This window comes from Myxocyprinus asiaticus, chromosome 14 (assembly GCF_019703515.2).
Source record: "Myxocyprinus asiaticus isolate MX2 ecotype Aquarium Trade chromosome 14, UBuf_Myxa_2, whole genome shotgun sequence".
NCBI lineage: Eukaryota > Metazoa > Chordata > Actinopteri > Cypriniformes > Catostomidae > Myxocyprinus > Myxocyprinus asiaticus.
The window spans coordinates 6,012,774-6,025,227 of record NC_059357.1 but is presented as its reverse complement, the minus strand read 5'-3'; the positions used below and the strand labels follow the sequence as shown (position 1 = coordinate 6,025,227).

Here is a 12,454-nt window from a genome sequence, read left to right as displayed (position 1 = left end):
ATGGGAAGTGTGAGAGCCCATCGGTACAGCATAGTTTCCTCAGAGGAAGGCGGTATGAAGCTATCCCCCATCGCCATGCAAAATGGCTACGGCAATGGAAATGTGGCCGGCAAAGTGCACACGCCATATCAAATACAAAGCCGCTTTGTCAACAAGGATGGACACTGCAATGTGCAGTTCATCAACATGAGTGAGAAAGGTCAGCGCTACCTGGCTGACATCTTCACAACGTGTGTTGACATTCGCTGGCGTTGGATGGTGATCATCTTCTGCCTCTCCTTCCTATTGTCCTGGCTTCTTTTTGGATTTATATTCTGGCTTGTTGCACTTTTTTCTGGGGACTTGGAGAATCAGGAACAGATATGTATTTCGAATGTCGACAGCTTCACGGCAGCCTTCCTGTTTTCCGTTGAAACACAAACGACTATTGGCTACGGTTACCGCTATGTGACGGAGGACTGCCCCATTGCTGTCTTCATGGTGGTGTTCCAAAGCATTGTAGGATGCATCATTGATGCCTTCATCATTGGTGCAGTCATGGCTAAGATGGCCAAGCCCAAGAAACGAAACGAAACCCTTGTGTTCAGTCACTATGCCACAATTGCCATGAGGGACGGTAAACTGTGCTTGATGTGGAGGGTCGGAAACCTACGGAAGAGCCACCTGGTGGAGGCTCACGTTCGAGCCCAGCTTCTCAAATCTCGCACCACAGTTGAAGGCGAATTCATTCCACTGGATCAGATAGACATTGACGTTGGATTTGACACTGGTATTGACCGTATATTTTTAGTGTCCCCCATTACCATTGTCCATGAGATTGACGAGGATAGTCCATTCTATGACACGAGCAAACAGGAACTGGAAAGTTCTGAGCTGGAAATAGTTGTCATTTTAGAGGGCATGGTGGAAGCTACGGCCATGACCACTCAGTGTCGCAGCTCTTACGTGGCGAGTGAAATCTTGTGGGGCCATCGGTTTGAGCCGGTCCTTTTTGAGGAGAAAAATCACTACAAAGTGGACTACTCACAGTTTGAGAACACCTATGAGGTTCCTAGCACTCCACAATGTAGTGCCAGAGATTTGGCCGAAAAGAAGTACAATTCATCTACTTCAAACTCTTTTTGTTATGAGAATGAAGTAGCCTTCATGGATAAAGAGGAAACCGAGGATGATGATGAAGAAGAGGAAGACGAAGTTAGGAAAAGTAGAAGAGAGAGTGTGGCCTTGGAGGGATCCAATGTTGATGTGGTCACGAACACGGTTTCCAGTCAGGATACTTTACCTCTACAACTAAGACTGCAACTCGGAGAACCTGAAATATGACAGACAGATATGGAGTATGGATTTTTAAAAGGGTGATGAAGACTTTGGTCTACAGCTCATATAAAATGGAACAGTCTGGGAGAATGCTGTCTTGTTCTATACAGCAAAGCATTGACATTGGTTTTTAAAGGAACCAAGTCACAAATGGTTTGAAATCCTTGGTACAGGATAATGAAATAGCCTGTTAATGAGCTGGTCTCTTAACAACTTTGTATTTCATTCTCCTCTTTCTATATATACAGTACTGTACAACAGTTACCCAAGAAGGTATATCTATGTATATGGGTACTGACATTGAATAATATTAGAATAGGCCAAAAACATTAACACAATATACGTAACACAAATTCATTTTGTCTTCCAATTATTTCATATTGATATCTTGTTAGATGTTTAGAGGAACATTTATTACATATTATTCTAGACAGGCCATCCAGATAAATAGCTTCAAACACATATTTGAACATATATATGTATATAACTAACTTGTGTTGGTTATTATGTGTTACAATATCAGTATTAAAGTTTAGCCATACTTTTTTTTTAATGAAAGTAACTGCTAATCTAGGGCACTTAATGTTTTATGTAGTAAACAAAAACCTACTCAGTCCATGTAATGCATCTGTGATATGAGCTCCTGGGTTTGTCAAAATACACTCAACATCTCAGGGTTAGGATAAAACCTGAAATTCATACAGCATGTAAATTCAAAGAGTTGTAAATATATACAGTACACTACAGAAAATCTTTGATAAATATGTAAAGAGTCTCATGCTCAAGGCAATATATGCTTTTAATGTGCAATATACAGTAGCTCCAGACTAAAGAAATGAATGTGATGTGAGTTTTCTGCTGCTATTTAGGAAAATATTATACTATATTAAATTGAAAAAAGTACAAAAAGAGAATTTCAATGTATTTTGTTTTGCATGACATCAATGTGTTACAAAGCAATAATGACTTGAAATGCTGGCAGGTTTCAAAACCAACAGTAGAGTACTACAGCAGTGCTACAGTAGAGCACTAATATCTAATCTGGGGTTCTCTTAAATAAGACTGTGACAGTAGCTGTCAAAACCATTTCTTATCTTTGTAAATTCTATCTGTAAAAAGAAAACCCTAAAAACTGTATTTTATAAATTGTGTGCACAAGATTAGCATCCCATGCAAATACCTCTATTAATGGTTTGATTTATGTAATTATACAAATTATATATATATATACACACAGTACTGTGCAAATGTTTTAGGCACTTAAGATGTTTCACAAAAGCATTTGTCTTAAGATGGTTATTTATATCTTCAGCTTTAGTGCGTCAATAGGAAAAATACATTTTAGACTCCCAAACATTACTTTTGCAAATAGAAAAGATTAGAGTAGAAGAACAGGGCACTCTGCAACAGATGGCATGGTCCCCACAAAACCCCCACTGAACATCGTATCAGTCTGAGATTACATAAAGAGACAGAAGCAATTGAGACAGACTAAATAGATAGAAGAACTGTGGTGAATTCTCCAAGAAACTTAGTACATCCTATCTGCCAACAACCAAGAAAAACTGTGTCCAGGTGTACCTATGAGAATTGGGGCTGTTTTGAAGGCAAAGGTGGTCACACCGAATATTGATTTAGCTTTTTTATGTTTACTGGACTTGTATGACATTAAGTGATAAATGAAAACTATTTATGGCATTATTTTTGAAGACATCGTCACCATGCAACATTTTTCACAAGTGCCTAAAACTTTTGCACAGTACTGTATATATATATATATATATATATATATATATATATATATATATAGGTTTTTATTTTTATTTTATGAAAGTAACCATCTGTCACAATAAAAATGATAAATAATTGAATATATATGTGGTGTGATTTAAAATTTGTTTTGTCAGTCTTATTGGATTTGAATTCAAGATTAGCTCGGTCCATGTTCTACATTTCGACATATATAATAACTCTATTTCTTTTTCCTCCTAATATTTTAGATTCACCAACCTTTTGTTACATCATAAACATTTTTGTAATATATATTGGACCTACGGGATACTTTCTACAGTATATTTCATTGAGATGATAACAATTGATCGCAAAACTAATTATATGGGGTATTTGACATATTATGCATACTTCAATAGATACAGATCATTCATTAATTTTAAACAAAATATTGTTGTCATTAAGATAATTCAGACAAAGACTGGCTGGCTTGACTCTGATTTAAATCCATGACCCTATGTGTAAACAGAGAATTGATTTGAGAGGAGCATTTGATTTTGTTCTGTCTGATTTCTCCCTGAGGAATTTTTCCACATTATTCAGCGACATCCCCTCTTTACTAGGAATATGTGTGCATAAAAGAAATTCCACAAGTTATTGTACATACAGTAAACATACATAACATCAGAGCAGATTAAAGTTCACCCAAAAATGAAAAGTCTCTCATCATTTACTCACCCTCATGCCATCCCAGATGTGTATGACTTTCTTTCTTCTGCTGAACACAAACAAAGATTTTTAAAAGAATATTTCAGCTCTGCAAATCCATTTAATGCAAGTAATTGGTGACCAGAACTTTGAAGCTCCAAAAAGAACATAAAGGCAGCATGAAAGTCATCCATACGACTCCAGGTTAAATCCATGTTTTCAAAAGCGATATGATAGGTGTGGGTGAGAAACAGATCAATATTTAAGTTCTTTTTACTATAAATCTACACTTTGACCAGCCCTCCTATGCGTATTCATGAGAGGACCGATAAAATATGCATTTTTCCTGCATATCGCTACCTACTGGGCAAGGAGGAGAAAGAAATAAAAGGGAGGGACATAAGGAAAATAATAAATAAATCATATTTGCACAAAAACCCAGTAGGTGGCGATATACACAAAGAATGCAAATCACGTAAAAACATAAGAAGAACACCTCTCATGAATGCACATAGGAGGGCTGTTTGAAAGTAGATTTATATTAAAAAAAGACCTAAATATTGACAACAATATGTGAAATATTCTCACCCACATCTATTATATCACTTCTTAAGACATGGATTTAACCACTGGAGTTTTATGGATTAATTTTATGCTGCCTTTATGTGCTTTTTGAGCTTCAAAGTTTTGGTCACCATTCATTTGCATTGTGTGGACCTACAGAGCTGAGATATTCTTATAAAACTGTTGTGTAAATGATTAGAGAATTTACATTTTTGGGTGATCTATCCCTAAGCACATTTAAAAAATGCAAGCCATAAATTCATCATAAAAAAATGAGGTAATCTAAGAAAAATTCCCAGACCAGTAATCTCAAGCTTATTGGTGATTGAATACTGTCTGTCTTCTCTGGTATTCTATTTTTATGTACAAATAATCACAGTAGCCACCGTCTGAGAGTAAAGTCACCCTCAACTTTAAAACAAGAGTTCAAAGCCTCTATAATCCCAGCTAAAAGGACAAAACACAAGAGGTGAAATGAACCAGCTGTTGCAGTTAAAGTGATTAGAGCTGCCATGGCAGTTCAGGTGTGCTCTCTGCAGTTTTTAGATTTAATCTCTAATATAATTTTTTATTTATGAAGTCTGTTTGAAAGAGTGGGATTATCCCTCTTCCATGTTCTGCAGTGAAAACAGTGACGCACAGTTTAACAGCACTGGATATATTTCCAGTGAAGCAGATATAACAGGTTTCAGTTACCCAAAGTTTGTGTCAATATATTTCTCACCCTTAAATTTGAGTCAGTAATATATTTGATCTTGGTGGGTGTGGGTGGCATGTTGTAGTGGATATATGTCTTTATACAACCTTGCATTCTCATTGGCAGGACTAAATTCACATGCACCTCCCGAAAGTTTGTTCAGAACTCCATTCGGTTTTAACAACGTGACAGTCTGCACATGGACATTACCAGGGAGTTTACCTCGCCATTATCACTTTGTACTTGCTCAATGGGGGCATGACCCCATGTAAAGCTGCTTTGTGAAAAGTATAATTGTTTACAGTGATGTTCTAATAAAGAAGAATTCAATCTGAGGTGAAGTTACATTCTTGCATGGTCTATGTAGTTCTATGGCATACATACAGTACATAAACTCACATATGTATCATAAAGAGTAAGTTATATCCAATAACTGTACATCATAATAGCCATGTTTATATTACAGAGACTGCAATATTTCCTCTGTTGATGTGTCTATTGTCTGACACTTTCGGAGCGATGGGTATTGATTGATAACACGTCCCCTCCAACGCTGATTACATAAAGCAGTTTCCAATAATGACCTTGAGAGACACTGGGCCATTGCTGTTGACTACCATACCACTACTATTTCTGAAGTAAATATGTTTAGGCCTACTGTGGACAGTATGCAATTTTTTTTTCATGGCTAGAATACCTGTGACCTACTACATAAGCCAAAATGTGCAGTATACAGGGGGACACTGTGCAGAATATTGCATTTGAAAAAGTAGATTTAGTAGTACTTAATTAAACTTAATATGTTGCTTCAAAAAAAGTTAAGACAGGGAATCATTTACAGAAGGGGTTTTCAAAACAAATTTCTCAGCTTTAGAACAATGAAAAATAATTATTTAATTGATCTAATATGTTATCTTTATAAAATTATACTTACTGTTTTTCTTACACAGTAAAATTGGGTCTTTATGCATGGAAATATACAGCTACCTTACATTTTAATAAAGGCGGTCACTCGCAAGGGTATATTTGGGGGTCCTCCTTGGCATCGAAAAGTTTGAAAACCCTTGACTTGCAGTATGAGCTAGTTCATTTAGCTACATGAAGCGTCCAAACAATCGATTCACTAAAATGAACTGGACTTCCTAATGTTATCAGTGAATCATTTATTTTAACCAGTTCATTTACACAAATTATCTGAACGAACCCATTCACTTAAATAATATGGATATCCCAATGGTACACGAGACAGTTTGCGTGAGCACGTTTGATTACTCCCTCGGTTGTATTGCTGTGTCTGAAATACAATGTGACAAACAATGATAATCGTTTGGATAAAGTAGGTTGTTAAAATAAGAGCTACTGTCATCAAACTGAAAACTGCAGTGAAACAAATTGCAGTGCTGCTTTTAGTTAAATACTCACCAACACTGGATGTCTCCATATTGACCACAGCAGTAGTAAGCCTAATTGCTTCTGCTCTTCACTATTTGAGTTTTGACCAAAACTTTGAAACACCAAAAAGCACATTAAGGCAGCACAGAAGTAATCCATACAACTCCAGTGGTTTGATCCATGTCTTCTGAAGCCATTTAATTGATTTTGGGTGAGAACCAACCAAAATGTAACCCCTTTTCATTGTACATCTTGCCATAGCAGTCTCCTTGGTGATCATGGTTTTAAGCTCGATTACACTTCCTACACTTCCTCGCATACGCAGAGTGCTAGTAGGAGCTTGGAAGTGTAATCAAGCTTGAAATCATAATCACCCAAGAGACTGCAGATGTCAAGATTTATAGTGAAAAAGGAGTTACATTTCGGTCTGTTTTCACCCAAAACCAATTGGATTGCTTCAAAAGGCATGATTTAACCACTGGAGTCAAATGGATTACTTTTATGCTGGCTTTTTGGAGCTTCAACATTTTGGTTACCATTCACTTGGATTGTATGGACCTACAGAGCTGAGATATTCTTATAAAAATCTTAGTTTGTGTTCAGCAGAAGAAAGACAGTCAAACACATCTGGGATGGCATGAGGGTGAATAAATGATGAGAGAATTTTTACACTTCCAGAAACAAAATCTTTAAACTTGCATAAAACAGCAAACTAACAGTCAGAGCCACAATATAGTTTGTTTTTCAACACAACATAATCTCAAATATAATAATTCAATAAGCTGTTTTGTCTATTTTCTCTAAAACAATCTTGGCAAACCTCTTGCTAAAATAGTACCAATGCTTAAAAATTCTGGGTAATAAATAGACACAGTAATTTGTGTGTTCAGGAAATAAAATTTTAATGAAACTTAACACTAATTGGGATATAACATAACTGTGTAAATGAACTCAGAATATATTACATTGAAAACTAAGACATTGTATTAATGTATTCATCTTTAATCATCAAAGAACAATTAGATAAAAAACCAAACACGTTTGTGATTTGTTTTAAAGTAATCAAAGCATGCTCACTGTTACCTTTACAGGATGGCAATTGGAAATGATTTATAGCATTATAAAAATTGTCTATAATGGCTTCAGTGAATGTAATTGTCAATTTAGGCAGAACTTTCATGCACCATGGTAAAGACATGTTACTGAAGAAACAGTAAGAACATCAACAATAAAATTCAGTGCTAAGCGAAACCTTTTTGATTTCCAAAAAGACTATATAAAGAGTGTTTCAGTGTACAACTTGACTTGAAGTAGGGCATCAGAAATCATCAGTAGTGAAACTAGACCTTTATTTTTTCGCTACTATGAGACTGTGGTAGAGAGGCTTGACAATAATATGCAGGTAGAGTGAGCTGTCAATGAGGTATTCTGATGCTCTACGCTGCAGGTCCGCTTCCAACAGGAAGTCGCCCACTTCTTCTGTGTTCTGGTGGAAGTTGTAGACATGACGGACAACCACTTTCCCCTGCTTCCGTGCTGCTACAATAACCGTTTTTTGAAAGCTGACACCAGCAAAGTCTGGACTTGAGGTCGCAGGTGTGACAATGATTCTTGGACGGCCTCCATCGGTACGAGTAGGCTGCATGGATCCATGCTCGGGAAATGCGGATCGCACACTGAGTGGAAGCCAACGTGGAGAGAAGAGGGCGTTCCACGTCACACGTTTGCTCGCATCGTGGCCACTAGGTCCAAGCTGAGTCTGAAAACTGAAGCTGCGGTCATCTCGTGTAGGGTTGTTGATCACCCAAGGTGAACCCCAAGCTGGTGATAGGTAGTTACGTGGCATAAAGAGGCTGCAGTTAACGTCGAAGTACTTTGCAAGCTGCACAGGTGAGGCTGCATGGAACTGGAAGGCGAGGAAGAGTAGATCACGTACCGACTCGTAATATTTCAGCATCAGTGCTGACTTCTTCTGCAGATGAAACAGATGTTGTGGAGATATCATCGCGTAACGTATTGCTTTAAGTGCGTTCTCAGCTGTTGCATTAGACGGCTGGTTCTGATTTATCCAAGCTTCCAGAGCTTCGTACAGCTCAAGTTCACTCTGTAGAACAAGGTCTGAACGCTGCAGCAAAGAGAGCAGGAGTTCTTCACCAACGGAACTCCATTCTGCACTCTGCAGAACCGATGAAAGGTTCCAAGAAAGGTACTGCAAGCAATTATTCTGCAGGGTTACATCTCCGATCTGCATGGAATATTGGTACCAGCCAACCACATGACCTGTAGGGGAATCGCTGGACAGGTGCTGGGTCATATATTGGGTAAGGCCCTGCTGAAGGTCCCATACGTGGTACTTGCTGGCGAGTTTGTGTAGAGGAATGGCCTGGCTCAGACGTACTGTGATGTCACCACAGTATAAGTACCTGAATAGAGAAAGAGCTCAGGCCACATATGTAGAATTAAACATGTGTAACACAACTGAACACTGGCCAAAATGGTTTCTTTCTCTATTTTTCGTTATTTAATTTATTTAACATAATATGAGGCCAAGTTCTACGTTGAAACCTGGAAATTTTGGTTGATGTACCATCATTGCACCTTTGAGCAAAACACTTAACCGCATTAAATGGGCAATGAGTGAAATCATTGCGTACACTAGAGGTGAAATCTTCATTCATTTAAAATTAGGGATGCACCGATATGAACATTTTTGTCTGATACTGATTTTTTTACCACTTACCTTATTTTGTCATCAGATTTTAATGTGGAATTATGCTTTTAAAATGTACAAAGAGGTACAAAAGCTTTTTTACTGTTGTAACAATAAATAGTTTCCATCGAACATGGATTGGATCTGTTGAACACATGACTGGCAAAAAATTTCAAGAGAGCCACAATGATAAATACATTTTAAAAACACAAAAAATAACTAAACATGATAACATGGTGATTGATGTGAAAAATGTTGTATTACAGTGGAATAATAGATAATGGATGATGCCATCCAGACTGCTAGAGGGCGCCGCATGCTCAAACAGCACTGAATGAAGCTCTGAATGCAGACTATATTTTAAATCGAACAAGGCCATTTTCATGCTTATAACAGATATGCAGGTGGTTTTAAGTTGGTCAGTAATTGGTCGATAAATATCGGCAGCCGATACATCGGTGCATCCCTATTTAAAATAAATATTTTGTTCTTGTCCTTGAAAGTAAAACTCAGCTGAGAAGGTGCATGTATATTTACATTTGTGCACTTAGCAGACACTTTTTTCCAAGGTGAATTAGAATGCATTCAAGGTACATATTTTATACGTTTGTGCATTCCCACTGGAATGAAACCCATGACATTGGCATTGCAAGTGTCATGGGTTTGAGCTCCAACAATATGAGAACAGTCAAAGAGTGATAAACTACATTACTGTCATCTAAAAGGCAATATAAAAAAAGACAATCATAAGATGTTTTCCTGAAACCCACTTAGTTCCTGGGCTGCAAACTGAAAGGTTGTAGGTTCACATCCACTAAAGGGTAATATCAGAGATTATTTAGCAGATATGGACCACTTCTATTAAAATGAATGGGAGAAATTGGAATGCTCAACCAAGGAGCTCTGAGCGCCCAACGGTCAACGGATGTAGAAAGGAAGTCCCGACTTACAGTTAAAAGAGCCAATCACCTTTTAGATACAGACATCACCTGTCAATCAACTCTAGAGCATGCATGCACATTAGCTTTACAAGCCAGGAAAATTGCATTATTTAGCATAATATGAGGATAAGATATTTATGATTCCAGTATTGTCTGATTTTATTGCTGATTTGAAATATGTCCTTTGATCGCAATCTTGACCAACCGTTTTTGAGATTTCTGTCTTTCTCCATTCAAGTAGATAGAAGCTGCACTGGCATGACTGGAAATAGCCTCTCGAGAGCATTCCAAAGATGGCCGCCAGTGGACTGACTTTCTAGAAAGACTTTGGTAATATACAGTATAAGCAATCACCATTGAGCAAGACACTGGGATGCTCCATGGGGACTGTTTTTGCAAAGTGTACTGACAGTCACTTTGGATAAAAGTGTTTGTTAAATGACCAATTAGTAATTTTAAGTTGGATCACTCACCTAATGAACTTATCGAAGACAGCTGCACAGTCAGCAGGCTCTCTGAGGACCATTGTACTGGAGTTACGGGTCTGTAGCAGCTCATCAAACATGTCGCTCTGTAGCGTCAACACCAGTGAGTGGACCTGAATCACTTTCACCTCGTCTGTGTTGAGAGTCTGAACACGTAAGATCACATCGCTGGCATTTCCCTGGGTTAGGAGAGCCTCCATACGCTGCACCAGAGCCATTGAATGATTCAGGGTTGCAGCACTGCTCTCCAAAACAGTCTCCTGCTTCAGTGCACCTGCAGTAATGGGACATTAGAGACAAGACTGTGTTCAGAAAGAGGGGAACTGAAGCAGCTATGTTAAGCTATGTCACACTATTTGACAAGAGTAGCAAAAATAGTTTGAATTATTCAAAAATATGTATTGGTATTAAGATTTTTTTAAATGTTCATTCATTTGTATTGCATATTTTGAGTTGAATCTTTCTGAATATTGTGTCTTTGTGAATATAATGTCTTGACAGATTCATAATCGTAGCAATTTAAAGGGATAGCTCACCCACGATTAAAATTCTGTCATCATTTACTCACCCTCATAATGTTTCAATCCAAACCTAAATGACTTTCTTTTGTGGAATACAATAGGACAGGGGTTCTCAAAGGGGGCGATCAAAGGATGCTAGGGGGCGCTGAGAGCAAATTAATAGAGAGGGGGACGTTAGGTTACAAATGGGGGGCGTTTATCAGTCATAATAATACAATCTATAGTCAAGTTCCTCTTTGCATTAAAAGATTTGCTAGACTTGGAGTAAATCAGTTGGTTCGCTGGGGTAAGGGAATGAAGTAGGGGGCGTTCATCAAAAAAAGGTTGAGAACCACTGGAATATATGAGATGTTAGGCAAAATACAGTACAAGTGAATGGTGATAATCTAACTGTCTATATGTTTTGCATAAAATGAGATGTCACATTTCATTGTTAATAGAACATGTTAATATTTTTTAACAGTGGACTTCTAAGTCACATATTGCATGACCACATATTGCATTCTACTTTTAAAAAAATTATGCCACTATAGCAGAACATATATATAAAATATCTAAATTTCACAGCTTTGCTCTGATCAAATTCATCGAGGCTTTTTAGAGCAAAATGTTATTTTTTTTACTTCCTATAAAAACCAATCTACGACTTTTATAATGTATGCTACTGTGTAGTACAATCAACATACTGTCCCTAGATTAAAACAGAGAAAATGCAGCTTGTAGCATAACATGCAAAAACAGAACTAAATGGTATCAACAGTGCTTCAACACAATTCCAGCAACAATTACAAAACACACAAATCCGTAATCTTACCTCCTTCCACTGATACCATTTGTACACAAAGAACAACACAAAGGTTTGCCACATAGATCATGGCAGGAACGCTCCCTCCAAATGAGTTCACCATGTTTTGTTCTGTATTAATTCCTTCCTTCTTTTTTGGTTGCTTTTAACACTCCAATATACTCTATATCTCTCTGTTTGTGCTGCCCAGTCTCCCTGTCCCACACTCTTTATGTAGGACGCTGGCATATCACTGAGCATCTCTCAGCCTCATGGGGCTCATTGATTGGTGGAATCCGGCTGGGCCGTTGCTATGACAACCGCTTTGATTGTGAGTTTCTCCTCTTTTAATGTTACATGACATCGATCTATGGCATGGAGCCAGATATAGGGGCCGTATGTTTGGACTGAAGTGGGCGTCTGGAGTGGGATGCTGTCTACACATGGGGTCTATTGTTGTGATATTCCCATAAATTCAAGAAAAGAATACACTTGAAGATTAACAATACTGCAACAGTTTTACCAAAGAGGGCTTTCTGTTAAGGCTTCCTGGGTGAAAAATCAAACAAACAACAACACTTGTATAACACACTGTGTAAAACGT

The 12,454-nt window shown here is 37.7% G+C and overlaps 2 protein-coding genes across 2 annotated transcripts; one reads left to right on the top strand and one right to left on the bottom strand.

Moving 5' to 3' along the window:
* On the top strand, window positions 1-1,323 carry LOC127451876 (inward rectifier potassium channel 2-like). Its single transcript, XM_051716909.1, has one exon. The coding sequence runs from the start codon at window positions 1-3 to the stop codon at window positions 1,321-1,323; it is 1,323 nt and encodes a 440-aa protein (XP_051572869.1).
* A 5,974-nt stretch (window positions 1,324-7,297) lies between these two features.
* LOC127451874 (BTB/POZ domain-containing protein 17-like) lies at window positions 7,298-12,401 on the bottom strand. Its single transcript, XM_051716902.1, has 3 exons — window positions 11,881-12,401; window positions 10,534-10,819; window positions 7,298-8,832 (listed from the first exon to the last, which is right to left on the bottom strand). Exons 1-3 carry the CDS (start codon window positions 11,972-11,974, stop codon window positions 7,758-7,760), a joined length of 1,455 nt encoding a protein of 484 aa, XP_051572862.1. The 5' UTR covers window positions 11,975-12,401; the 3' UTR covers window positions 7,298-7,757.
* Between the last annotated feature and the right edge of the window lie 53 nt (window positions 12,402-12,454).